Genomic DNA, 24,345 nt, shown 5'->3' with positions numbered 1-24,345 from the left:
AAGCAAAGTACGCCTGCGCCGGAGCCGTGGCTGAAGATCAGAAGAGGACGTCTCGTAATGAAGATGGGAGGCGCCGCAGCGGACCGGAGACGCCCGTTTGACCTGACCAGCAGCGGGACCGCCCCTGGGTGAGTATAATATAACGTCTTTTTCTCCTCTTTCAGGTAACATCGGGGGCTTATCTACAGCATTACAGAATGCTGTAGATAAGCCCCTGATGCCGGTGGGCTTACCTCACCCGCGAATTTCGGGGTGACAGGTTCCCTTTAAAGCAGAAATATCCGACCTCATAATTGCTAACCAATCTAAGGTCTTCATTTTCCCGATATCGTTGCCACCTACATGAAGAATAACCATATTAGGCAATGGAAACTGAGTAATACATTTTCTAAACTCTAAGGGTATGTGCACACGATGCGGATTTTGCTGCGGATCCGCAGCGTTTCCGCAGCTACGGATCCGCAGCAGTTTCCCATGAGTTTACAGTACAATGTAAACCTATGGGAAACGAAATCCGCAGTGTGCATGCTGAGGAAAAAACGTGTGGAAACGCAGCGTTTTATTTTCCGCAGCATGTCAATTCTTTGTGCGGAATCCGCAGCATTTTTACACCTGCTCCAATAGAAAACTGCAGATGTAAAACCGCAGCGGAATCCGCTATAGAAACCGCCATAAATCTGCAGGAAAAACCGCAGCGGTTTTGCACTGCGGATTTATTAAATCCACTGTGGAAAAATCCGTAGAGGAGCTTTCTACGTGTGCACATACCCTAAAACCAAGCTTGACCATTTCGTTCCTCGAAGGCTGTGCCAGAAAACTTGGACTAAATTAAGATTACATGACAAGTTCTCCGAATAAGATCGTTGACCAGCCCTCTTCTGGGCCCAGAACACGAATGAATGGCCGATGATCCAAACTACCAATGGGCCTAAAATCAAATAAGAAATTAATAATCATATAATTCATGACGAATATACAATTTAAACCTCCTGGATTCCCATCTTCACAGTTGTTTGACTTTGGAATCAGAAAAACCAGCCCTGGACGTTTCAGTAGCCGCTCCGATTCTAAAAGAATGACTAGTTATTTTAAGATTTTCCTTACCTAAAAACAATAAGCATTTCTTTCAAATAAAATTAAATTGGAAAATTGTAGCAGGGGTATGATCTTGATGGAGAAATAAAGGGCCAGGAACATTGGGCCTAATGCGAAGCCAATTCCGGACATTAACTACAGGGCAAATAATATGATTGGGAAAAGAGTCAACTTCCAGCCTAGCTCCCCTACCCATTTGATGTTTTGGATTTTTTTATAAAAAAAATGAGAGTCATGAACTTCCAAATCAGCTAACATGAGGCCAGAGGGTACCAACTTTCTAGATGATAGTAATTCGCATATACGAAGGGCCCCGAGAAAGGAGAGCAAAAACGCCACATGAAAAAGAACTTTCTCGTAGTAATTCGAACAAACCTTAGGAAGGGATAAGCAAAGGTCTCTTAATAACGAAAATGAAACCGGGCATCTAGAATCTGGTTTAAGTTGTTGTTTTTTAAAACCCTTCAAAAATTGTTTAATGGGGAAAAGGGCTGTCAGAGGAGTACTACCACTAGTTTGATAAAAAAAACGAAACACCAGCAAGTGATTTAACCAAACCTGAATACGACAAACCTTTATTAACTAAATATTCAACAAACTTTAAACCAGACGCAGCATTAGCCATCTTTGGATTGAAATCATGCAGGTTACAAAAATTAAACCATTGCAGCCATGCGGCTGAGTGCTCGGCCCACGATCTTTTCGATAGAGTGCTGGATTAAATAGTTTATCATATTGCAATCAAGTCCCAAAATTCTCATGGGCAAGGAGTCGCTTCTTTGTCTGCGTTTGGAACCTGAAAATAAAAATTTGACCACTGACGATTATACAAGGAATCAGTAGATGCATTTAAAACATTAGATCCTGATTTGGCTTTAATCCAAATGTTAAATTTGAGACATAAAAGAACTTAACTGTCTCAACATAGAGGATGCCCATCTATTTAAAAGTTGATAAAAACTGAAGCCAAATCCTGGCATCCTCTTTGAGCTCAGAAACTATCCTAATATGAGAATTGGGAGAACAAAAACCAATTGTAGAATCGTATAAACGTCTGGAAAAAGCCCTACCAATGGGAATAATGCAAAGGGCAAAATTTAGCAACCGCAAAATAGATTGCAATTCTTTAAGAGTAATTTTATCCTTGCTGATAAAATGCATCAACGCATTCTGCAATTTTGATACTTTATCAGCAGAAGAGAACAATCCATCTTAACGGAATCCAAAGTAATGCCTAGAAATTCAATTAAATTACAAGGAAAACCTGTCTTAGTCTAAGTTCACATTTGCGTTGTGCGCCGCAGCGTCGTCGCCGCAACGCACAACGCAAACAAAAACGCAGCAAAACGCATGCACATGCGGCGCCAATATTAAAGATAGGGTCGACACGACGCATGCGTTTTTTAAAAGGTCGGCGCCGCCCGAAAAATGCAACATGTTGCGTTTGCCGCGCCCAGACAGGTGCGCCCTAACGCCGCATGCGGCGTTAAACGCAACACAACGCAACACAACGCATGCACATGCGGCCCCATGCGGCGCCAATGTTAAAGATAGGCCCGCACGACGCATGCGTTTTGTTGCGGCGGCGACGCTGCGGCGCAAACCGCAAATGTGAACGTACCCTTATTGTTGGAGTTTTCAAACAAGCCGAAGATGAGGAGGAGCCCACAAACAAAAAGTTGTCCAAGTAATGTAAAATGCCGACATCATTAGAATTTAATTCCAGAACCCAGTGCAAAAATGAAGAAAAACTCTCAAAATAAAAACAAGAGAGGGAAAAACCCATTGGCAGGCACTTGTCAAAGAAAAATTCATTTTCAAAATAAAACTCCAAAGAATTGAACCCGTCTGGATGAACAGGGAGAAGCCTGAAGGCGAATTTAATATCCGATTTCGCCATCAGGGCATAATGACCAAAATTTCTCAGGATATCAATGGATGTATCAAGAGGCATAAGAAACAGAGCATAGCGATTTGTCGACCTAGTCATTTAACAATGAACCGTAGGGGTAAGGTAAATGATGGATCATCCTAAAAGAACCCTGTTCTTTTTTGGGAACAATGCCCAAAGGGGAAATTCTAAAATTTGAAAAAGGAGGGGAAGAAAAAGGACCAGCGATCCTGCCCAATTCCAGTTCATTCAAAATTTTCTCCCTAGCGATTTCAGAATACGTAAAAAGGGACGGTAGATTCCTAACAATTTTGCAGCCCACGCCTTTAAAAGGAGGGATGTAAAAACCATATGAAAAACCCGCGAAACTTAAATTACTAATCTCCTTGTTTGGGTACGTGTTAAACCAAAAAAGCATGTTTTCCAGTCTCACTGGAGTGTGTGCCCTTTGTGTTATTGTCTTTAGCAATTGATTGTTGGGCAGATAATTTTTTGAAGCACTTTGACATTGGGTGGGAATTACCGCAAAAGGAGCACTCATGCCGAAACCTGAATGGCTCTATTTGCAAACTGATTTGTTGAAAGCAAAACATACTCCCTTCTTAAGGGGGGTAGAAGAGGGCTGCTTGTTAAAAAATTGCCTTTGCGGTAACATCAAGTTGATCCACAACCCAACGTCCTTAACACCCCAGCTGACTTCAGGGTGAACCGCCAATTTCTGGCGGAAAGCCTCATCATAATGTAACCATGCAGACCCACCGAAATTACGGTAAGCCTCAAGGATTATATCAACATGCTGGAACAGTTTACTATAGAGATTTGGGAATTTCTCGCCAAGAACAGACGCATAAATGGAGAATGCTTGGATTCAATTATTAAAAGATTTTAAAGGACCACGTTTCAGATCATCCAATGTTAGGTCCAGGATGCGAGGCTGAGGTAAAAGCTTCACCTAAAGCCTCTGCTACAACATTCTTGATAAGTTTAAATTGAGATTGAGAGACAGATAAAGGGACATTGATGGTCTCACCGTTTCCAGCGCTGTTAATCTGAGTGTGGTCAGCCGCAGCACAGCCCGCGCTGGAGCCTTCCATGTTAGACAGGCGCGGCTGAAGGGAGAAGGCAGCTGAATCTTCTTCATCTTCGCTCGATTGAGGAGTAGCAGGAACAGGTTGAGATGCCCCGGCAAAGGGAGATGGTCCCAGGATGCCGGGTGAAGGAGCCGAAACTGCCAGCGTATTGCCAAGCAAAGACGCCGCAGTGCTTGTATGACCGCGACGCCCCGCTGTTGTGCTGGCGGCATTGGCAGCCCGGTGCTGACGGAGATCTCACGCCGGGCTGCTAGATTTCCTGGACGACTGATGTCCAGACTTCCTGTTCTTCATCTGGACGTGACGGCTTGAACGCTGAGGAGAAGCTGAAGGAAAGATGCCGGGGGTCTCCTGCTTCTTGCGCCGGAGGTAGAAGCCGCTGCATTAACCGGGGGCTGAGCTGGAGCCAAGGATGCTGCTCGGAGATGAGTACAAAGGGCAGAGGTAGGAGGGGTAGCGTCGGATGCTGCTGTAGCAGGTTTAGCCGCCAGGCAACTCTTAAGCCAGTCCAAACCATCTTCTTCGCCGGCCCTCAAAAATAGCTGCTGAAGGAGGCTGTCCATAATGTCAGGAGAAAAACTTCTTTCTTCTCAGGAAACCGTTAGGTATGAAAATAATCCCACAGCAAGGCTTTATATAGTGCAAAAGACGGCCAAGTTATCCCAGACCAATCACAGCCCGTAGAAACTGCGCCAAAACAAGCTAGGAATAACTGGTTTGAACTGCTTGACAGGCATCAGAGAAAAGGTTTAACCTTTCATTAACCCTTCTGTGAAGAAACCAGATTGTATCTTAATTTCCCAGACAACCATGTTTTTTGCAAACCAAAAGAACTGGCTTTTTATCTGTATATTGGCTTGTGAATTTAAGTGTTTATGACTGGTGGGTAAAGAAGACAGACTTGCCAACTGATATACTATCTAACATACTGTGTAAAGGCCCCTTCACATTAAGCGACGCTGCAGCGATACAGACAACGATCCGGATCGCTGCAGCGTCGCTGTTTGGTCGCTGGAGAGCTGTCACACAGACCGCTCTCCAGCGACCAACGATGCCGGTAACCAGGGTAAACATCGGGTAACTAAACGCAGGGCTGCGCTTAGTAACCCGATGTTTACCCTGGTTACCATGCTAAAAGTAAAAAAAAACAAACACTAGATACTTACCTACCGCTGTCTGTCCTCCAGCGCTGTGCTCTGCTTCTCTGCTCTCCTCCTGTACTGTCTGTGAGCCGGAAAGCAGAGCGGTGACGTCACCGCTCTGCTTTCCGGCTCACAGACAGTACAGGAGGAGTGCAGAGCACAGCGCTGGAGGACAGACAGCGGTAGGTAAGTATGTAGTGTTTGTTTTTTTTTACTTTTAGCATGGTAACCAGGGTAAACATCGGGTTACTAAGCGCGGCCCTGCGCTTAGTTACCCGATGTTTACCCTGGTTACCAGTGAAGACATCGCTGGATCGGTGTCACACACGCCGATCCAGCGATGTCAGCAGGGAGTCCAGCGACGAAATAAAGTTCTGGACTTTATTCAGCGACCAACGATCTCCCAGCAGGGGCCTGATCGTTGGTCGCTGTCACACATAACGATTTCATTAACGATATCGTTGCTACGTCACAAATAGCAACGATATCGTTAACAATATCGTTATGTGTGAAGGTACCTTAAGTCTGTAATAGTGACTGTAAATAGGGTGTGTTAAGCTTTGTTTATTGATGTGTGCTTATATGCTAATAGTGCTACTTAATCCCATCACCATTGTTTACCTTATCTTGATGTTGGACTGAATGACCCTGGGTAATTCTAATTATAGCTTACATGCCTTGGGTATAAAAAGACTCAGAGATCACATCCTGGGAGACTGAAGTAAAACAGAGCTACCAGCCGGACATTCTGCAAACCGCACAACAGACAAGAGAAAGGACTGCAGCCAATTCATCATGGCACCATCACGAGGGACACTGATCTATGATTCTATAGGAAACAACCTAGGGGTTTTCGGCTCTGGTTGGAAGGACACAGATCTGATCCAGTGACCATCTCTGAACCATAGATATGTTTGGAGAAAGCCAGGTTTGGGACTTGCTGGTCGCCTGGTACCATGGAGATGGTCAGATAAACCAAGTGGTGACTCTCGTGTCAACTGGCTTTGGACCTTGTATGGACTCTATGGACAGTTCTTGGTCATCTCCCTATGCTTGTCATTACCTCTTCTCTGTGCGTGCATCCACAGATGGAGTAGCGACCCTGGGAGCTCTAACATCAGGTCATACTGGAAATACGTGGAGATGCAGTGATATTTTATATGCGCCCATGTAATCAAGCAATTCCAGCCATGTTGGGATTGTTCTGTTTGCTATTGTGTGCTGTGGTTCAATAAAGTATTGCCACACTGTTTTACCTTAACCCTGTGTTGTCTGTGTAGTGTATTGCCCACTGGGAGATAGAGCGGGCGTTCAGTGGTATGAGCCGTGGTCCATGCAGTCTTGCTAAAGACAGCCAGGCCAGCGGACGAGAGCACCCACTGACCCCGTTTCTCCACACCTTCTGTGATGGAAAGAAACAACACATTAACAATAATAAACTAGGTTAAAATGCCGGCCTGCATGGTCATGAGACCCCCCTTTATTACATTTCATGTCTGGGGGAGGGCTGTCATTCTACGTGTGAACATACCCTAAGGATTAGTGGAGCGATTACTGTAAGGGAGTATGTAAGTTTAGGAATATAAAGAGATGGGGCAGTCAGTAACCAGTTGTAGCGCTTACCGTCTGCTCACTTCTGGGAAATTACTGGTATATTTCTAATGTGCACTTAATAGCTGCACAGACCTATGCTTCTATGGTGGGAACCGAAGGAAGGATCCACAGGGAGACCAGTCACACAACCAAAAGGAGTGGGAGAAATGAGGAGACCAGAGATAAGAAAACTGTTCACAGCAGGGGATGAAAACAAGACCTACCAAGAATAGACATAACCGGTGTGAACTGGGAGCAATGGAGTTAAAGGGAACCTGTCACCCCCAAAGTCGAAGGTGAGCTAAGCCCACCAGCATCAGGAGCTTATCTACAGTATTCTGTAATGCTGTAGATAAGCCCCCGAAGTAACCTGAAAGATGAGAAAAAGAGGTTAGATTATACTCACCCAGGGCCGGTCCCGGTCTGGTTCTGGTCTGATGGGTGTCGCGGTCCGGCCCCTCCCATCTTCTTACAAGGACGTCCTCTTCTTGTCTTCCTGCCACGGCTCCAGCGCAGGCGTACTTTGTCTGCCCTGTGGAGCAAAGTACTGCAGTGCGCAGGTGCTGGGCCTCTCTGACCTTTCCCGATGCCTGTGCACTGCAGTACTTTGCTCTGCCCTCAACAGGGCAGACAAAGTATACCGGAGCCGCAGAGTGAAGACCAGAAGAGAACGTCATCTGATGAAGATGGGAGGCCCCGGACCACAGCGGGACCGCCCCTGAGTTAGTATAATCTAACCTCTTTTTCTCATGTTTCAGGATACATTGGGGGCTTATCTACAGCATTGCAGAATACTGTAGAGAGGCCCCTGATGCCGGTGGGCTTAGTTCACCTTCGATTTGGGGGGTGACAGGTTCCCTTTAAGGGGTATTCTATTTGGGAGACATAGCCGTGAATGAGAGCTGGATGATCCCATCACGGGCGGTGGGAACACGGACAGCTATATACCGCTCCCGGGCCACTTCTAGGGTGCACTTAGTAACCTTTACACCACGCAGGATTCGGAGGCCATTGTGAAATAACACTGCCCGCTGAATGCTCCAGCAATCCGATCCACCCCGGGGAGAAGACAGCGCGGCTATTACCGGCTCAGAAAGCAGCACGGCATACAGAACGATTATTGCAAATTCATGTCACTTATGGAGCCTAAAACAAGTTTTTAATATTAAAAAAGAAAACCCTACACAGCTAAATCAATGGAAAATAGAAAGTTCTAGAAATAGATCTTCACCAGATAAAGCAGTGATTGTATCCAAACTGCAGCAAGCAGCCCAGTGAGGGACATCACTGGAATCAGGGTCTCTGCCTATAGCTTGGTTCCCTCAGGTCTGTGGGAGCGCTATAGACGGCCATATAGACGCTTATACCGCTGCATCTCTTTCAACTACTCTAGGAGCCGCGCGTTGTTTTTTATTAAGCCATTCACGTGCCCCAATGACGTCATCTCACTCGATCACATGACAATGACGTGGAGGCCCTGAGTCCGCAGAGCGACAATGGACGAGCCGCTGGTGGCTGCTGATGGAAAGAACCTGCGGGCGGTGCTGTGTCAGCGCTGCGGCTGCCGGGTGTTATCTGCCGGGACAGCCACACTGGCCACGAGAGAGGTATATGTAGGCCCTGCTTATAGCCCGGGGCACGCCCGCCTATACCCGGGGCTCCGGCGCATGCGCGCAGTGCACCCTGTGCTATGCTCTGGTCACAGACACACACTGCACTGGCTCTGCAATGTCAGGCTAGCTGGATGTCTAATGGCTCTTCCACTACTGGACAGCCCTTAACTGCCATAGAAAATGAAATGTTGGCGTCGTGTCTCACAGACATGCCCGGCCGGAGCTGGACTAGTCTTGGCTCAGGCTATGGTCCCCTGCCATGTTTTCTCTGACTCGTGTATCTACCTGACTGTGATGTGTGCAGCATGAATTGCTTGACAGTTCCCTTTAAGAGGATGGTGAAACATCCCTTTAATGCTGAATCGTTTGTGGCGCACTGCTCTGTGGGCTGGGACGGGGCAGGGTGGTGGGTGCTGTGATAATAAACCAAGGGGGAATGTTTCCTGAGGAGCGATCACTGCTGCAGACAATCCTGGAGACTGTGTGTTTCCCCTTATGTTACCATCTCCTTGTTACCATGGCTGTTATTGTCACAGGTCCTTACCGGTAGCAGGCGATCAGCACCATAGAAGTTAGTGGGGCTCTCCGAGGCTGATCTTATTTTTGCTGTGGTGCAGATCTCTGCCGGGTCGGAGTAGTCGCTGACCGCTTCTGCTGGTGATTCTGCAGCTTCACTGACGTCACATTGACAGAGCTGCCTCTTCTCTTCTGCTCTGCTCTGCGGAGCTTCTCTGCCAATGTCATGCTGATGGACAGTCAGCTCCGTGCTGCCTAACTGCGGGGAGCAGACGGTCAGCATGAAGTTTGCAGTGGCTCCCATCAACTGAGCGGGCAGGGAAGAGAAGGTTCTGCTCTGTTGACAAGAGGTGAAATGAGGCGGCAGAGATCGTCCCCTGGCAGAACAGGCCGGTAGTTAGCGATTACATGCCTGTTAGTTCAGATAACCCCTTTAATGGTGTCACAGAAAGCACCACATTCTGTTTGTGATTCGCTGCTACTGGTGGGAATACGTTAGGCCATGTTCACATGTTCAGTATTTTACCTCAGTATTTGTAAGCCAAAACCAGGAGTGGAAAAGTATAATAGAAACATATGCACCACTTCTGTATTTCTCACCCACTCCTGGTTTTGGCTTACAAATACTGAGGTAAAATACTGACCAAATACTGAATGTGTGCACGTGGTCTCACAATAAGCTTCATCATAACATGGATTAGCAGGAGCAGCTGCTCTTCATACTGAATTATGCTCAATATTAAGCAATAATATAAGTCTATCCTGTTGTCTAGAAGTTAAGAATCCTCTGAAGGCCTCCTTCACATGTCAGTGTGTCTTGTACATGTGGTGACAGTTTTCACCCGTACTGGAGACACTTGCATATGTACTCCCATTCAAGTGACTGGGTCTGTGCACATGTCATTGTGCTTCCTCCGACCGTGTGTCCATGGGCAAAACATGTCCATTTATTTTCAGCAGCACAGGCTGCAAAACATCCCACACACGTGCACACTGCTGACACATGGATGACATCCGTGTGTCATTAGTGTGACACATCCTGGCACCTGGGAATCAGCGGTACTGTTCACACTTATCCCCAGCGCCAGCTGCTGGAGACAGCGCAAGCGTTGTAGTCTGCCCCCCTCTGTCTACATCGAGTGTAAAATCAAGAATGACATAAAACACATTCTACTCGCCTTAACACCTAATCCCCTGAAGCCATTGTCCCCTGTAAATAAAAATGAAAAACGGCAATATCCCTCACCTGTCCGAAGTAGAAAGAATCCAGTGTCCCATGCCACAATCCATCCGTGTGACATTTGCTCATCAGCGTAAGCGGTGGCCAGAGGCAACCGATCATGCTGAAGCGCAGGAGAAAATGACTCGTGAGAACAGGCCTCACAGTTTGCTCACTGAGGTCAGCACAGTTCATGCTCTCACTGCAGCGGGTCATTGTCTACAATGCTCATCAGCATGATCAGTCGCCTCTGGCCACCGCCTACGCTGATGAGCAAATGTCGCACAGATGGATTGCGGCGTGGGACACTCTGGATTCTTTCTACTTCGGACAGGTGAGGGACGTTGTTGTTTTTCATTTTGTTTATTTACAGGGGACAATGGCTTCAGGGGATTGGGTGTTAGGTTGAGTATAATGTGTTTTATTCATTTTACACTCGATTTCGACAGTGGCGGCTGACTACAACTCTCAACATTGTCCGCTGATCGCAGGGAGCGCAGGGGACAATGATGTGAGCTGTCTTCAGCACCCGGTGCCTGAGAACAGCGCAAACTGTGGCGGCTCTTCTCAGGCGCCGCTACGTGTGATACCGATGCTGCACATGGGTGCCAGACGTATGGGACACACGGACACCGATATCCCTTTTGTGTATATAGATTTTGATCCCTTTTTTTTGTACTAGGAAAGTAAGACAATAATTTGGAATTGTTTTTAACCAGGTGATATCACAGGCAGTTTTTAGACCTTTTCTTTTTTTATTGCTGCAACCATAGCTTTTCTATTTTCCCTTTGCAGTCATATGAGGGCTTGTCTTTCTCCTGGATGAGATGTGTTTCTAAGTGGCATCATTTTGAAATACATATAATTTGTTAACAAACTTTTTTAACTATATTGAAAGTATTTTTTTGTTAAAGCACAGCAATTCTGCCATTGTCATTTATATATTACACTATAAGCTGTGCTACACAGTGTTAAAGGGATTGTCCACTACTCTTCTTAAATATTACAATCCCCGATGTGAAATAGAAACTCCTGCCGTGCCGCTGCCGTTCTGGCGAAGATCCTGCCGGGGCTCCCGACGCTTGTATGATCTCGTTATGCCATAATGACAGCAGCATGAGGTGTAAAAGTGCTGGGATCTAAGCTGCGCTGGTCCCAGCACATGTAGCACCAGCTTGTCTGTGTAAAACGCAGCTTTTGCACCAGAAAAAAAATCACTTTTTTCAATAAAATCGTAGGTTGTTTAAGTCATGTTTTAAGAGCCCCAACTGTTTCATTGTTCTGTTTACAGAGAGCTTCCAAGAGCTTTTTTTTTGTGCAACAAATTGTCATTTTTACTGTTGATACATACGACTTTAAAACTTTAATTAATTTTTTGTGAGACGAGGTGAACAGAAAGAACAATTATGGCATACTTTTTCATATGTTTTGTTCTGTTCTGAACAAATAATAAGGTTTGATAGAATGGGTTCAGGTAATCAGCTGCCAGATGGTGGAGGAGACTCCTTCTTTCCAGAACTCGCTCCCAGCAGCCAAAGGAAGACACAAAAGATAATGACAGTTACTTTTATATGCTACAACCAATGATAATTACTTATAACTGATATTTACTCTTTTACAGGCGTTTTTGTATGCAATAAACCCTTTAATTCAGAAATGTTGCCAGCAGAACTTGTGAATTAGAGTAAAGACAGATGAGGTCTGACATTTTAAAGCCTAGCAAGCAATGAGCATTGAATGCAGCTCCAGATGTGACTAGAGAAGTCATTTTTGGCTGTATGCCTTTTTTATTTTTGCTTTATTTTTCACCACTTTTAGGCTATTAAAAATGATATACTAAATAACGTTTTCCTCAGTGATCAGATAGTTAAAAGCCTGAAAGGAGCAGCAGCGTCATCTTGGTCTACTGTACGTAAGGTGGGCCTTGAGAAAAAGCGGAAAGACGAGTGGAAAAATGTCTGCCGGCCTTCACATTTGCATTTATCAAACATTTTCTCCTCCAAGTTTCTAACTCTTAGAAGTCCTTGCACTGTACTGGAGGTGTTTCCATTGCTATGTGGCCATGACTTGGTTCTATTGTTAGTTCTGCTGTATGACAACCCAAACGGTTTCCGTTACAACTGTAGCAGAGTCTCTCACCCGGTTTTCGGAGGGTATCTGCACATCAGATCTCTACTTGTAAAGGAAATTGCTGGGCTTTCCATGAGGAAGATGTTTCAGGACACGTCATCAGTTTTTCTGCTGAAGTGTCTTTTTGGTTGTTTCCTTTGGTCGCCATTTTTGACTGTTGTTGGTTTTTAGTGGTTTTCCATAGTTTTTGGGTTACTTTTGTACTGTCGTTTTCCAGTCGTCAATGAAGAAACTGCTAATAATTTCTGGAGCTTAAAGGCTAATAAAACGCACAAAAAGATGTCCTGTCTTTTTTGCTTTTTCCCATGGATTTGTATTGTAAAGTATGGAGTTTCTCCAGATTCGAAAACAACCTGAGGCGGCTAAGGCTAGGGTCACATTGCGTTAGTGCAATCCGCTAGCGCTAAACGGATTGCACTAACGCAATGTTTTCTATGGGGCTGCGGTCGGGGTCGCGGTAACGTCCCCGCTCTTGCAGATCCCTGATCTGCGAGAGCGGGGAACGGACCGCGGGCGCGCCTCGGACGCTGCAAGCAGCGTCCGCGGCGCGCCAGGAATCACCGGCGCGTCGCTAGCGCGTGCCGAACATGGCACGCGCTAGTGAAGCGCGTTCCCATTGCCTTCAATGGGCGCGTTAACGGACGCGTTGCACGGCGTTAATTTCGCCGTGCAACGCTGTCCGTTAAACGCGGTCCCATAACGCAATGGGAACCCAGCCTCAGAGACTCAAAAGCCGAAACATGCACAGCAAGCCGTTTATGCATAGAAATGCGTTTGTTCATTCTTTTGAGCGGTTTCCCGGTGCTTTTTCTGGTGGGTTTCGGAGCTGACCCGCCTGAAAAATGTTGTGTACAAAATTACAGGCCTATTTGATACAGAAAACATATCATTGACTAACTAGACCGTTTTGATCTTCAGTATAACATTAAAAACAGGTGGGTGGTGAACATGAAAAGCATCAATAAGTGCAATCATAATGATAAATCCTTTTTTTTTTTTTTTTGCATTGTACTCTGGTCTACCTCATCTGAGAGCAGCACGATTACAGTGATGTGTCACTTACTAGGCTGCTTGCTGCAGTTATGATAAAATCAGTTTTCTGTGCTCCAGATTTAGCAGTTCTCTGAATACTGAGCTTTGTATAACCCCGCCCACACCACTGATTGGCAGCTTTCAGTGTGTACTATGCATAGGCAGAAAGCTGCCAATCAGTGGTGTGTGGGTTTATTCAAAGCGCATGAATATGGAGGACATATAGGGCAGCAGATTTACTAGTCCTCTTTTGAGAATCTCCTGCTGGTAAAGCTGTTATTTTAGCAAAACAATAGCAAGCAGCCCAGTAAGTAAACATTGCTGGAATCACGTTCCCTGCCCTAATATTATGTGCTCTCATTAGGTGGCCAAAACCTGGTGAGATTTCCGTTAATACTTTTTAATTCTAGTGTGACTCTTGTCTACAACTATTACGTGTTTTGTTTTTTTTTAAATAAGTCTTTTTGTCATTTGTATTTTATTACTATAAGGTTTCCAGATCATATAAAAAGCAGCATCCTATCACCCGACAGCATCAAAACCCCTCCCGCTCCCCAAGAATGAAGTGACTGCATCGCTCAGCACAGCGAAGAGCAGTGGGGAACAACACTCTGCCAAACTCGGGGCCGCTGTCTCCTAGGAAGAGCAAGCAGCCTGTTCTTGATCTAGATCTGCAGAACATTGAGACGATTATGATCCTTATTGGTCGGTGTAGAGTTTGGTCACTAATGTGGATCAAAGGGGAGAAGGAGGGGAATAACAATGACCCCACAAAGAGAGTATTTCATTGAGCCCTGACCAGCCACACTGCGGGGAAGGCATGTGGTCTGTTTTAGCAGTGGAGTTAGGCTGCGTGCGCATGATGCGAATTTAGTGCGGATCCGCAGCGGGGTTTTTTCGCGCAGATCCGCAAAGTGATTTACAATACAATGCAAATCAATAGAAAAAAAAATGCTGTGCTAATGGTGCGGAAAATTCCGCATGAAAAACGCTGCGGATCAAAAGAAGTAGCATGTCACTTCTTTGTGCGGTTTCTGCACCCTTCCATTACAGAAATCCACAGTGGTTAAAACGCAAGAAATCCGCACAAAATCCGCAACAAAAACGTGTCAAATCTGCCCCTGCGTTTTCTGCCAGGAGATGCGGATTTTGTGCAGAAAATTCTGCACCCCATTTCGCAATGTGTGCAAATAATAATAATAATAATCTTTATTTTTATATAGCGCTAACATATTCCGCAGCGCTTTACTGTTTGCACACATCATCGCTGTCCCCGTTGGGGCTCAAAATCTAAATTCTCTATCAGTATGTCTTTGGAATGTGGGAGGAAACCGGAGTACACGGAGGAAACCCACGCAAACACGGGGAGAACATACAAACTCTTTGCAGATGTCCTTGGTGGGGATTGAGCCCAGGACTCCAGCGCTGCAAGGCTGCTGTGCCAACCACTGCGCCACCATGCTGCCCCGCCTTATGATGACGATATAGAGCCACCACTCCTCTGGAGCTGCACAACTAGGTCGGCCAGAGTGAGGCTCTCTGACATGCTGGAAAATACACCATGGCTGGAAGTTACAGAGCCATGACGGGTGCTAGTATGCATGGAGGCACAGATATACCTGAGAAAGTATCCAAAATACACACACACATACATATTGGTCACATGGAAGTTGTTAATATATGTTAAAAAAAAAATTGATGGACCAGTCAATTACGGGTGGTCCTGAGCAGGGACCTGACCTCTCTGTGATGTCCATATAGTCTGATCTCCTCTACCTTCCTTCCCGATTACTAATGTCTCTTATTGTACTCCTTTTCTGCAGCTACTTCTGCCTTCCATGAAGAAGAAATCGTCTCTTGCTGATGAGTCCAATCCTGACTGTGAGCTTCTTGCTGAGCACTGGCTTGTACATGACATGTTTACGTTTGAGAATGTGGGCTTCACCAAGGATGTAGGAAATGTAAAGTTTCTGGTGTGTGCAGACTGCGAAGTGGGGCCCATTGGTTGGCATAGTCTGGAAGAGAAGAGTAACTTTTATGTAGCATTGCAACGAGTCCGACATGAATGAGGAACACAAGAACTGACCCCAGAAGAGGCTTCTAAATCAAAGAGTGACTTTATGCTGTGATGACTTACAGGTTGGACCAGCACTTCACCCTAGTGCCATACTTGTTTTCTACACACTCATTAAAAGGTCACCAATGTTTTCAAGATAATGGAAAGAGTCGCATAGCATCCCCTTGTCTTATTTCACTGGGACAGTTACGAACAGTTACTAGATTTGGTGATAAAACAATCCTTCTATCCTAGCCCTGTATTGTAGTTGAGCTGGTATACCAATTATTGACCCTCAGTGTACTTTAAAGGGTTATTATTCCCTATCCATAGGATATGGCATAACTTGCTGATCCCTAAGGAACTCATTAACCAGGTTATGGAGAACCCTGTCCTGAATGGAGCAGAGGTGAGCATCTTCAGCCTTTGCTCTGTTCATTGTCTGTGGGACGTCCAGAAATAGCAGAATAGAGTGCCCGACTAGTTGTGGCAGTCACCATAGACCATGAATGGAATGAAGGTTGAGCATGCCCACCACTGCTCCACTCTACAATACTCTGGGGGGGCCCAGCAGTTGGACCCCATCTATCAGTAAAGTTTTCCCTCTCGTATAGATAGGGGATTATTGTTCATTCTTGGAATTCTTTTGATTATGTTTATAATAGATGGTCGTGAACCAAAGCGGCAATAAAAGAAAGATCATGAAAGTATCGTATATTATAAACTTGACTTGGAAAGCTAGTTAGGGTCTGTTCACACTGCGTTTGTTTGGTGCTTCTGCCTGAATCCTGTTTCTTGGGGTATTCAGATGGCAGCATCTCAAGGAGAGTTGAACGCACCTCAAAACGCTGTGTGCACAAGCCTTAGAGGAAAACTGGAGGAAAAATACTGTGACTGCATCAAAAACAAGCCAAAAAGTTGGTTTGTCAGTGGCAAATTTTAAAGGTGCACTTTAAAGGTGGCACTGGTAAGACATATACACAAATTCTGAATGTAGATAATATTGCATATACATACGAGATATGCCGTAAAAGAATCCTCATTTATCTCCAGACTTAAACTCTATTGATCGTCATCATGCCTGATTGGACATCTTTTTCCTGTGTTTTTTTTTTTTTTTTTCCAATCACTTCTATGGGACTTTGCTGAGCAAACTGCACAAATCCATGTCCACCTCTCACTTTTTTTTTCCCTCAGCCTGGATGCGATAGCCAGCTTAACCAAGAGACAGGGTGGGGAGTTCTAGACATAAGTGAGGGTCCTAAAAGTACGATCGACATCGATCAGACGAATATGAAATATTCTATGGATTTGTCATAAATGTTAGATGGGAAATGACAAGGGGAACATTTGGATCTGTATTATGACCACAAGTCGCGGCCTTATTATGAGTCTAGCAACCTGAACAGTATCACAGATCCCTATATTGCTGTCAGATGGGTCATACCTTCTTAACATTAGAAAAGTAAATGTTTTGAGATATATATATTCCTAGTCGGTGATTATTTCTGTTTTATTTGTATTTAATGGACAAAATAAATCCATTCAAAAGTGGCTGAGTATTTCAAAAATTCTACATTAGTTGTAAAAAATAATGTCAAATATGTTTGACTTATTTCTGTGCTAGCAGTTGATGTAGTAATAGTAAAAAAAACTAAGATGACATACTGTATAAAAAAAATTGGTGGTATTATTACTATTCTCTTTTTGTAAATTTGCAGCATCCCCTGTTTCTGAATTCATATGGTTAAAAGTCACAACGAGAAATCTGTCAGAGTGAAATCCACATCATAATATTCATGTTACACCTCGGATTTAAGGCTCTGATAACGATTTACTGGTAAACGAAGTTAGGCATATGCATTTGGCATATACACCGTTAGTATGTGTCAGCATATCCTTTTTTCTATTCGCCACGACAGCACCCACTAGAGAGAGGGGATCCGCCCCTAGGAACAGGAAACCTACAGAGAGATAAAAGGGGCGGCCCCCCCTCGCTCCTCAGTTGGTTTCCTGTTCCCAAGGAGGAAACCCTCAGAGAGAATCTCTGCAGCTAAGAAGAGGAAAAGCTCGCCTGGAACACAGCCTGTACGTCTCTGTTGAGCGACAGGGGCCCCAGAGCGAGCGTCAGAGACGGGTGTTCCTTTTGGTTCCCCCCTCATCTGGATACATCAGCAGCATGCCGGGATCACAACAGTCTCCCTGTTGGGAGACCGTTGGTAATCCCCGTCAGCACATCAAGTAAGTGTCGCTATGGAAAGCGCTTACCCTCCGGCCACAGTGGGGCATGAACGGCCGCGGTAGCAGGAGCTTCTCTTCCTCTGCAGCATAGAAGGAAGACGCGCGAGCGCACATGCAGGCGCTGTATGGTCGGCGTACCCGGATGTAAAGAGGAACTTCCGGGTATGCGGGGTCAGCTGAGCGTGCTGGCGTGGACGCCTTGGACAGCGGTGGAGAGGGCTAATAAAGTTGATCAGGTAAAAAAAAAAGGGGGGAGGAAAGATGGGGGCGTGTATCCCTTGTAAGAACGGCTCTATATAAGGCTGGAGACACATGGCACTGTGCGCACCATGTCGTCTCAGGAAGATATTGAGCGCCCACTGGAGGTTGTAATCCTGCCTAGTGGTGATGCTAATAAGAAAATCAGCGGACACTCAAAAATGAGTGATTCCACGGATAAATCAGGGAAAAAATCGTCCCGTTCCAAACCCCAGGCCGACCAGACAACTCTGCAGCCGGTATATATATATTTTTTTTTCCGGATAAGTGTATATATAGCTTCATATCTCTTACAGTAGTCTCCTCTGCTTGTGTCTTTTTTGTAGGCTAAGCGGACGTCAAAATCTAAACATAAGCAGTGTAAGATATGTAATGAGCCCCTACCTGACTCATATATTAAGGAGCTATGTCAACATTGCATTGATAACACTTTACAGCAGGAGAGTTCGGTCAGGATGAATGACATACGTCTCATGATCCGGGAAGAGCTTCAGTCCTTGAGGGGTAGTCCGGCGGTTAATATGGAAAGGAGAAGTAGAAGGACTCTTTCACCTATAGCCGACACATCAGCAGAAAGTGGAGAGGTGGACTCAGACATCTCTCAGAGATTGGATTCCTCGGAGGAGGAAGATTATGTCTGTTTTCCTACAGACAATGTAAATAATTTGGTTAAAGCTGTAAGAGGAACAATGGGGGTGTCAGAGTCTAAAGATCCCCAGACACCACAGGACATCATGTTCGCAGGTTTATCGCAGCGAAAGGGCCAAGTATTCCCTGTGAATCAGGCCATTAAAGACCTTGTTAAAAAAGAATGGGCTAAAGGACAGAAGGGCTTTGTACCGGTATCATGTAAGAGGCGGTACCCCTTTGATGATGAGGACTTGGCAGTTTGGTCTAAAATTCCTAAAGTGGATGCGGCTGTGGCATCAACTTCTCGCCGATCCTCCTTACCCGTAGAGGATGCGGGCTCCTTGCCTGACCCCATGGATAGAAAATCAGACGCTCTGCTTAAAAGGTCATGGGAAGCTTGTGTCACGGCATTTAAACCGGCGATCTCAGCCACGTCCACTAGTAGATCTATGCTGGTCTGGCTGGAGCAGTTGGACCAAAATATTAAGAGTGGTGTATCTAGGGAGAAACTACGTGCCTCTATTCCTTTGATTAAGGGGGCGGCAGCCTTCATTTCTGATGCCTCTATAGACTCTCTCCGCCTAGCAGCCAGAACAGCCAGCCTCACTAATACGGCACGACGCGCTTTATGGTTAAAGAATTGGAAAGGGGATGCCCAGTCCAGGGCTAAATTGTGTACTATACCCTGCCAGGGTGAGTACCTCTTTGGAACGGTCTTAGACGAAATTCTCACTAAGGCAGGTGAAAGGAAGAAGGGGTTCCCTAATCCCTTTATTCCTTCTTACAGAAGGGCGTTCAAGAAGCCACCATTCGGAAGGAAGGGAGGCTTCAAGGACAGATGGAATAACAAAGATTTCAAACAAAGAGGAAATTTGTTCAATAAGCGCCCCTTCAAGCCAGCAGATAAATTCCGCTGATTATATTTCACCGGTGGGAGGAAGACTAAAACAATTTAGTAAGCAGTGGAAAGACATAACGGTTAATCCATGGGCCATTGATTTAATATCTTCAGGCCTCACATTAGACTTTATTAAAAGGCCTCCGGACTCCTTCCTCCTTACCACCTTAAGATCCAGGCCTCAACAAGAGGCACTTGAAACCGAAGTTAAATCCCTCATACTCAAACAAGTCCTGGTAGAGGTTCCATCTTCCCAGATAGGGAGGGGATTTTACTCTCCCTTATTTCTGATTAGTAAGCCTGATGGCTCTTTCAGAACTATAATTAACTTGAGAAAACTGAACTCCTTTATAAGACCCAAAACATTTAAAATGGAATCCATACGTTCGGCCATAAAAAATCTATTTCCAAACTGTTACATGGTAGTATTGGATCTTAAAGATGCTTATTACCATATTCCTATACACCATTTACATCAGCAATTTCTTCGGGTAGCAGTTTGTATAGAAGGGCAAATTCGTCATCTACAATACCGGGCAATGCCCTTCGGTTTATCTATGGCCCCAAGGGTTTTTACTAAATTGCTAGCGGAAGTAATGTCCTTTTTACGGGTAAAAGATACCTTGGTCATTCCGTATTTGGATGACCTATTGATTGTAGGTAAGAACTCCCTACAGTGTGAGCAGAGGTTACAGGAGGTAGTGTCATCCTTACAAAACCTGGGCTGGCTGGTTAATTGGGAAAAATCTAGACTCCAGCCAGTAACGTGTCAGAAATTCCTTGGGCTCCTTCTAGATTCAGTTGACCAGATTTGCAAGCTTCCTGAGGATAAGAAAACTTCCATATTCGATAAAGTGTCCTTAGCGATCAGAAAGCGTAGTATGTCATTAAGGAATGTCATGTCACTACTAGGTTCTCTAACATCGTGCATTCCTGCGGTCCAGTGGGCGCAGTTCCATACTAGGCATCTACAAAAATTTGTATTGGATGAGGACATTAAAAATAGAGGATGTCTGGATAGAACAGTTTTCCTAACGTCAGAAGTAGTACACTCCCTTATGTGGTGGTTGAATCGAAAAAATCTTTCGAGAGGGGTTCTATGGGTAATCACCCCTTCTAGTATAGTGACCACAGACGCTAGTCCTGAAGGCTGGGGGGCACATTTTCAGGATCAGTGGGTCCAGGGTCTTTGGTCCAGTTCAGAACTTAATAATTCCTCAAATGTCAAAGAGTTGAGGGCTATATACTACTCCCTACTTCACTTTCTTCCTCAGCTCAGCGGCTCTCACACAAGAGTATTCTCCGACAACACCACTGCGGTGGCGTATCTGAACCATCAAGGAGGTACAAGGTCGGACAAACTCAGAGAAGTGGCTTCAGACATCATGGAGTTGGCCGAAGGTCATCTGCTATCCTTGTCAGCAGTGCACATCAGGGGCATAGACAATTTTCATGCCGATTTCCTCAGCCGTCACACTCTTCATCACGGAGAATGGATGCTGAACAGGAAGATTTTCAGATTAATAACAGCTCGATGGGGTGTTCCTCAAATAGACTTGTTTTCCACAAGAGCCAACCGTCAGGTCAGGAGGTTTGCCTCTCTATGCAGGGAGGACAAGCCGGACATACTCGATGCCCTCCAGGTACCATGGACATTCGACCTGGCCTATGCTTTCCCCCCATGGAATCTATTACCTATAGTAATAAGAAAAATAAGGGAGGAAGGCGCAAGAGTTCTGTTAATAGCCCCATTCTGGCCCAAAAGGCCATGGTTCTCATGGCTGAGGGCGATGTCAGTGTCAGACCCGTGGATTCTGCCTCAGTCCAAGGACTTGCTCTCTCAGGGACCATTCCTCCATCCTCAGGCAAAGGGCATGAACCTGACTGCCTGGAGTTTGAGAGGCAGTTACTAAGTATAAGGGGGTTTTCTAGTGGGTTAATTAACACTCTTATGAAGAGTAGAAAACCTTCAACTACTAGAATTTGTTAGAATTTGGAGAAAATTTCTTCAATTCCATACTGCACAACTTTCATCTGAAGTTCCTATATTTCCAGTGTTGGAATTTCTACAAAGAGGTTTGGAATTAGGACTCTCCGTAAGCACTCTGAAGGTCCAGGTTTCAGCTTTAGGAGCTCTTTTTAATTATGATGTTGCGGGTAATAGGTGGATATCCCGATTTATATCTGCCTGTGAGCGTTCAAGACCAATTAGCATACCGCAGGTTCCTCAGTGGGATTTATCCATAGTCCTGGAAGCATTGACACAGCCACCGTTTGAGCCTCTCCATACAGCCTCACTAAAAAATATTTCTTTGAAAACGGTATTGTTAGTGGCATTAGTTTCTGCTAGAAGAGTGAGTGATCTCCATGCATTATCTATAGATCCTCCCTTTTTATCTGTAACATCAGATAGGATAATTTTGAAAACAGACCCTTGTTATCTTCCTAAAGTAGCCACTACTTTTCATAGGGCCCAGGAGATCTTGTTACCTACCTTTTATGAGAACCACTCAACTCCAGAAGAAGTAAAACTTCATACTCTAGATGTAAAAAGGATTGTGCTAGCCTATTTAGAGAGAACCAGGGACTGGAGGAAGAGTAGGGCTCTCTTTGTGTCTTTCCAGGGTAAAACCAAAGGTACCAGAGTGACAAAGAACACATTATCTCGCTGGATCAGAGAGGCCATAATCTTGGCGTATAAAGCTGGAGGTAGAGATCCTCCAATGCATATAGGAGCACACTCTACAAGAGCCTTGTCGACTTCCTGGGCAGAAAGGGCGAATGTGCCAATAGACCTTATATGTAAGGCTGCAACTTGGTCTTCACCTAATACCTTCTATAAACATTATTGATTAGATCTATCTTCTGCTTCTGATCTGACTTTTGGGGTATCGGTCCTTGACTCAGTAAACCCACCCAGTCTATAGTCTCTGAAATTCTCTCTAGTGGGTGCTGTCGTGGCGAATAGAAAATACCGGATTACTCACCGGTAATGCTCTTTTATAGAACCCACGACAGCACCCTTTCACATCCCTCCCTTTTCTGTATATAGTCGCACGTGGTGCTTCTTTGGTGAGGTGTAAATATTAGAAGAAAGTAGCATAAGGTTGTAAATATGTATATATATATATATATGGATATACCTGAACCTGTTAACTAAAACCTTGCGGCGGTTCCTCCTATTCTCTGTAAAACAACTGAGGAGCGAGGGGGGGCCGCCCCTTTTATCTCTCTGTAGGTTTCCTGTTCCTAGGGGCGGATCCCCTCTCTCTAGTGGGTGCTGTCGTGGGCTCTATAAAAGAGCATTACCGGTGAGTAATCCGGTATTTTCTTGATAGATTACAATATTCAGAGCACAGGATTATAGTAAAAAAAATGTGTATGTCAACCTGTAAACCATGTCTGGTGTTGGTTACATACGTCATGGCCGAAAGTGTTGGCACCCATGAAATTATCCCAGAGAATGAAGAATTTCTCCTAGAAAATTATTGCAACTACACATTTTGTTATTCACCTTTTTATTTCATGTGTGTGTATTGGAACAACGCAAAAATAAACAGGGAAAAAAAGGCAAATATGACATCATTTCACACACAATCCCAAAAATGGGCCTGACAAAATTGTTGGCACCTTTCCAAAATTGTGGGTAAACAACTTTGTTTCACGCATGTGATGCTCGGTAACACTCACCTGTAGCAAGTAACAGGTGTGGGCTTATGAAAATCACACCTGAAACCAGATAAAAATTGAAGTTGATTCAATCTTTGCTTTGTGTGTGCCACACTAAGCATAGAGAACAGAAAGAGAAATGTCTTGAGAACTTGAGAGCCAAAATTGTTCAAAAATATCAATAACCTCAAGGTTACAAGTCCATCTCCAGAGATCTTGATGTTCCTTTGTCCACGATGCGCAACATAATCAAGGAGCCATTGCACTGTAGCTGATTTCCCTGGACGTGGACGGCAGAGCAAAATTTATAAAACTCAGATGGTCCGGATGGTGGATAAGTTGCCCCAATCAAGTTTCAAGGAAATTCAAGCTGTCCTGCAGGCTCAGGGAGCATCAGTATCAGCACAAACTTTGTCAACATTAAATGCTATGGCAGAAGGCCAGTAGGACCCCACTGCCGACACAGAGACATAAAAGGCTTGACTGCAGATTGCCAAAATATACATGAGTAAGGTAACATTTCTTGCAAAGCATTTTGTGGACAGATGAGGCCAAGATAGAACTTTTTGGTGAAGCACATCATTCTATTTACCGAAAATGGAATGAGTCCTGCAAAGAAAAGAACACAGTATCTACAGTCAAGTATGGTGGAAGTTCCAAGATGTTTTGGGGTTGTTTTGCTGCCTTTGGCATGAGGTTCTTTGACTGTGTGCAAGGCATCATGAAATTTGAAGATTACCAAAGAATTTTCGGTCGCATGTAGTGCCCAGTGTCAGAAACCTGGGTTTGCATTCTAGGATCATGGGTCTTCCAGCAGGACAATGACCCCAAACATGCTTCATGATGCACCCAGAAATGGATGGAAGCAAAGGACTGGAGAGTTCTGAAGTGGCCAGCAATGGATCCGGATCTACATCACCTTAAACACCTGTGGAGACAGTTTAAAATTGCTGTTGGGAGAAGGTGCCCTTTAAATATGAGAGACTTGAAGCAGTTTGCAAAAGAAGAGTTGTCCAAAATTCCACTTGAGAGGTGTAAGAAGCTTGTTGATGGTTATAGGCAGCGACTGATTGCAATTATTTATTCCAAAGGGTGTGTGTAACGAACAGAAATGGAGGCACAGATGTAGAAGTTCACATTCGTATTTACTGAAATTTAATGTGGAACCACTAGAACACGGTCCGTGGGGCTCCGAAGGGGCGTTACTACATGTGTCTGGGGCTCACACAGTAAGTCCCCTCAAACAGGGACAGAATGGTATGCCCGGAGGA

The 24,345-nt window shown here is 44.9% G+C and overlaps 2 protein-coding genes across 2 annotated transcripts; both read left to right on the top strand.

The window, feature by feature from the left end:
* The first annotated feature begins 8,259 nt into the window (after positions 1–8,259).
* RABIF (RAB interacting factor) lies at positions 8,260–16,932 on the top strand. The gene is made up of 2 exons (XM_069756410.1): positions 8,260–8,419; positions 15,146–16,932. Exons 1-2 carry the CDS (start codon positions 8,309–8,311, stop codon positions 15,389–15,391), a joined length of 357 nt encoding a protein of 118 aa, XP_069612511.1. The 5' UTR covers positions 8,260–8,308; the 3' UTR covers positions 15,392–16,932.
* A 680-nt stretch (positions 16,933–17,612) lies between these two features.
* On the top strand, positions 17,613–20,896 carry LOC138669706 (uncharacterized). Its single transcript, XM_069756408.1, has 2 exons — positions 17,613–18,116; positions 18,204–20,896. Exons 1-2 carry the CDS (start codon positions 17,949–17,951, stop codon positions 19,422–19,424), a joined length of 1,389 nt encoding a protein of 462 aa, XP_069612509.1. The 5' UTR covers positions 17,613–17,948; the 3' UTR covers positions 19,425–20,896.
* The last annotated feature ends 3,449 nt before the right edge of the window (positions 20,897–24,345 follow it).

The sequence above is a fragment of the Ranitomeya imitator genome, chromosome 3, assembly GCF_032444005.1.
Source record: "Ranitomeya imitator isolate aRanImi1 chromosome 3, aRanImi1.pri, whole genome shotgun sequence".
Lineage (NCBI taxonomy): Eukaryota > Metazoa > Chordata > Amphibia > Anura > Dendrobatidae > Ranitomeya > Ranitomeya imitator.
Note: the sequence above shows the minus strand (reverse complement) of the source record. Positions and strands in the feature narration are given on the sequence as shown.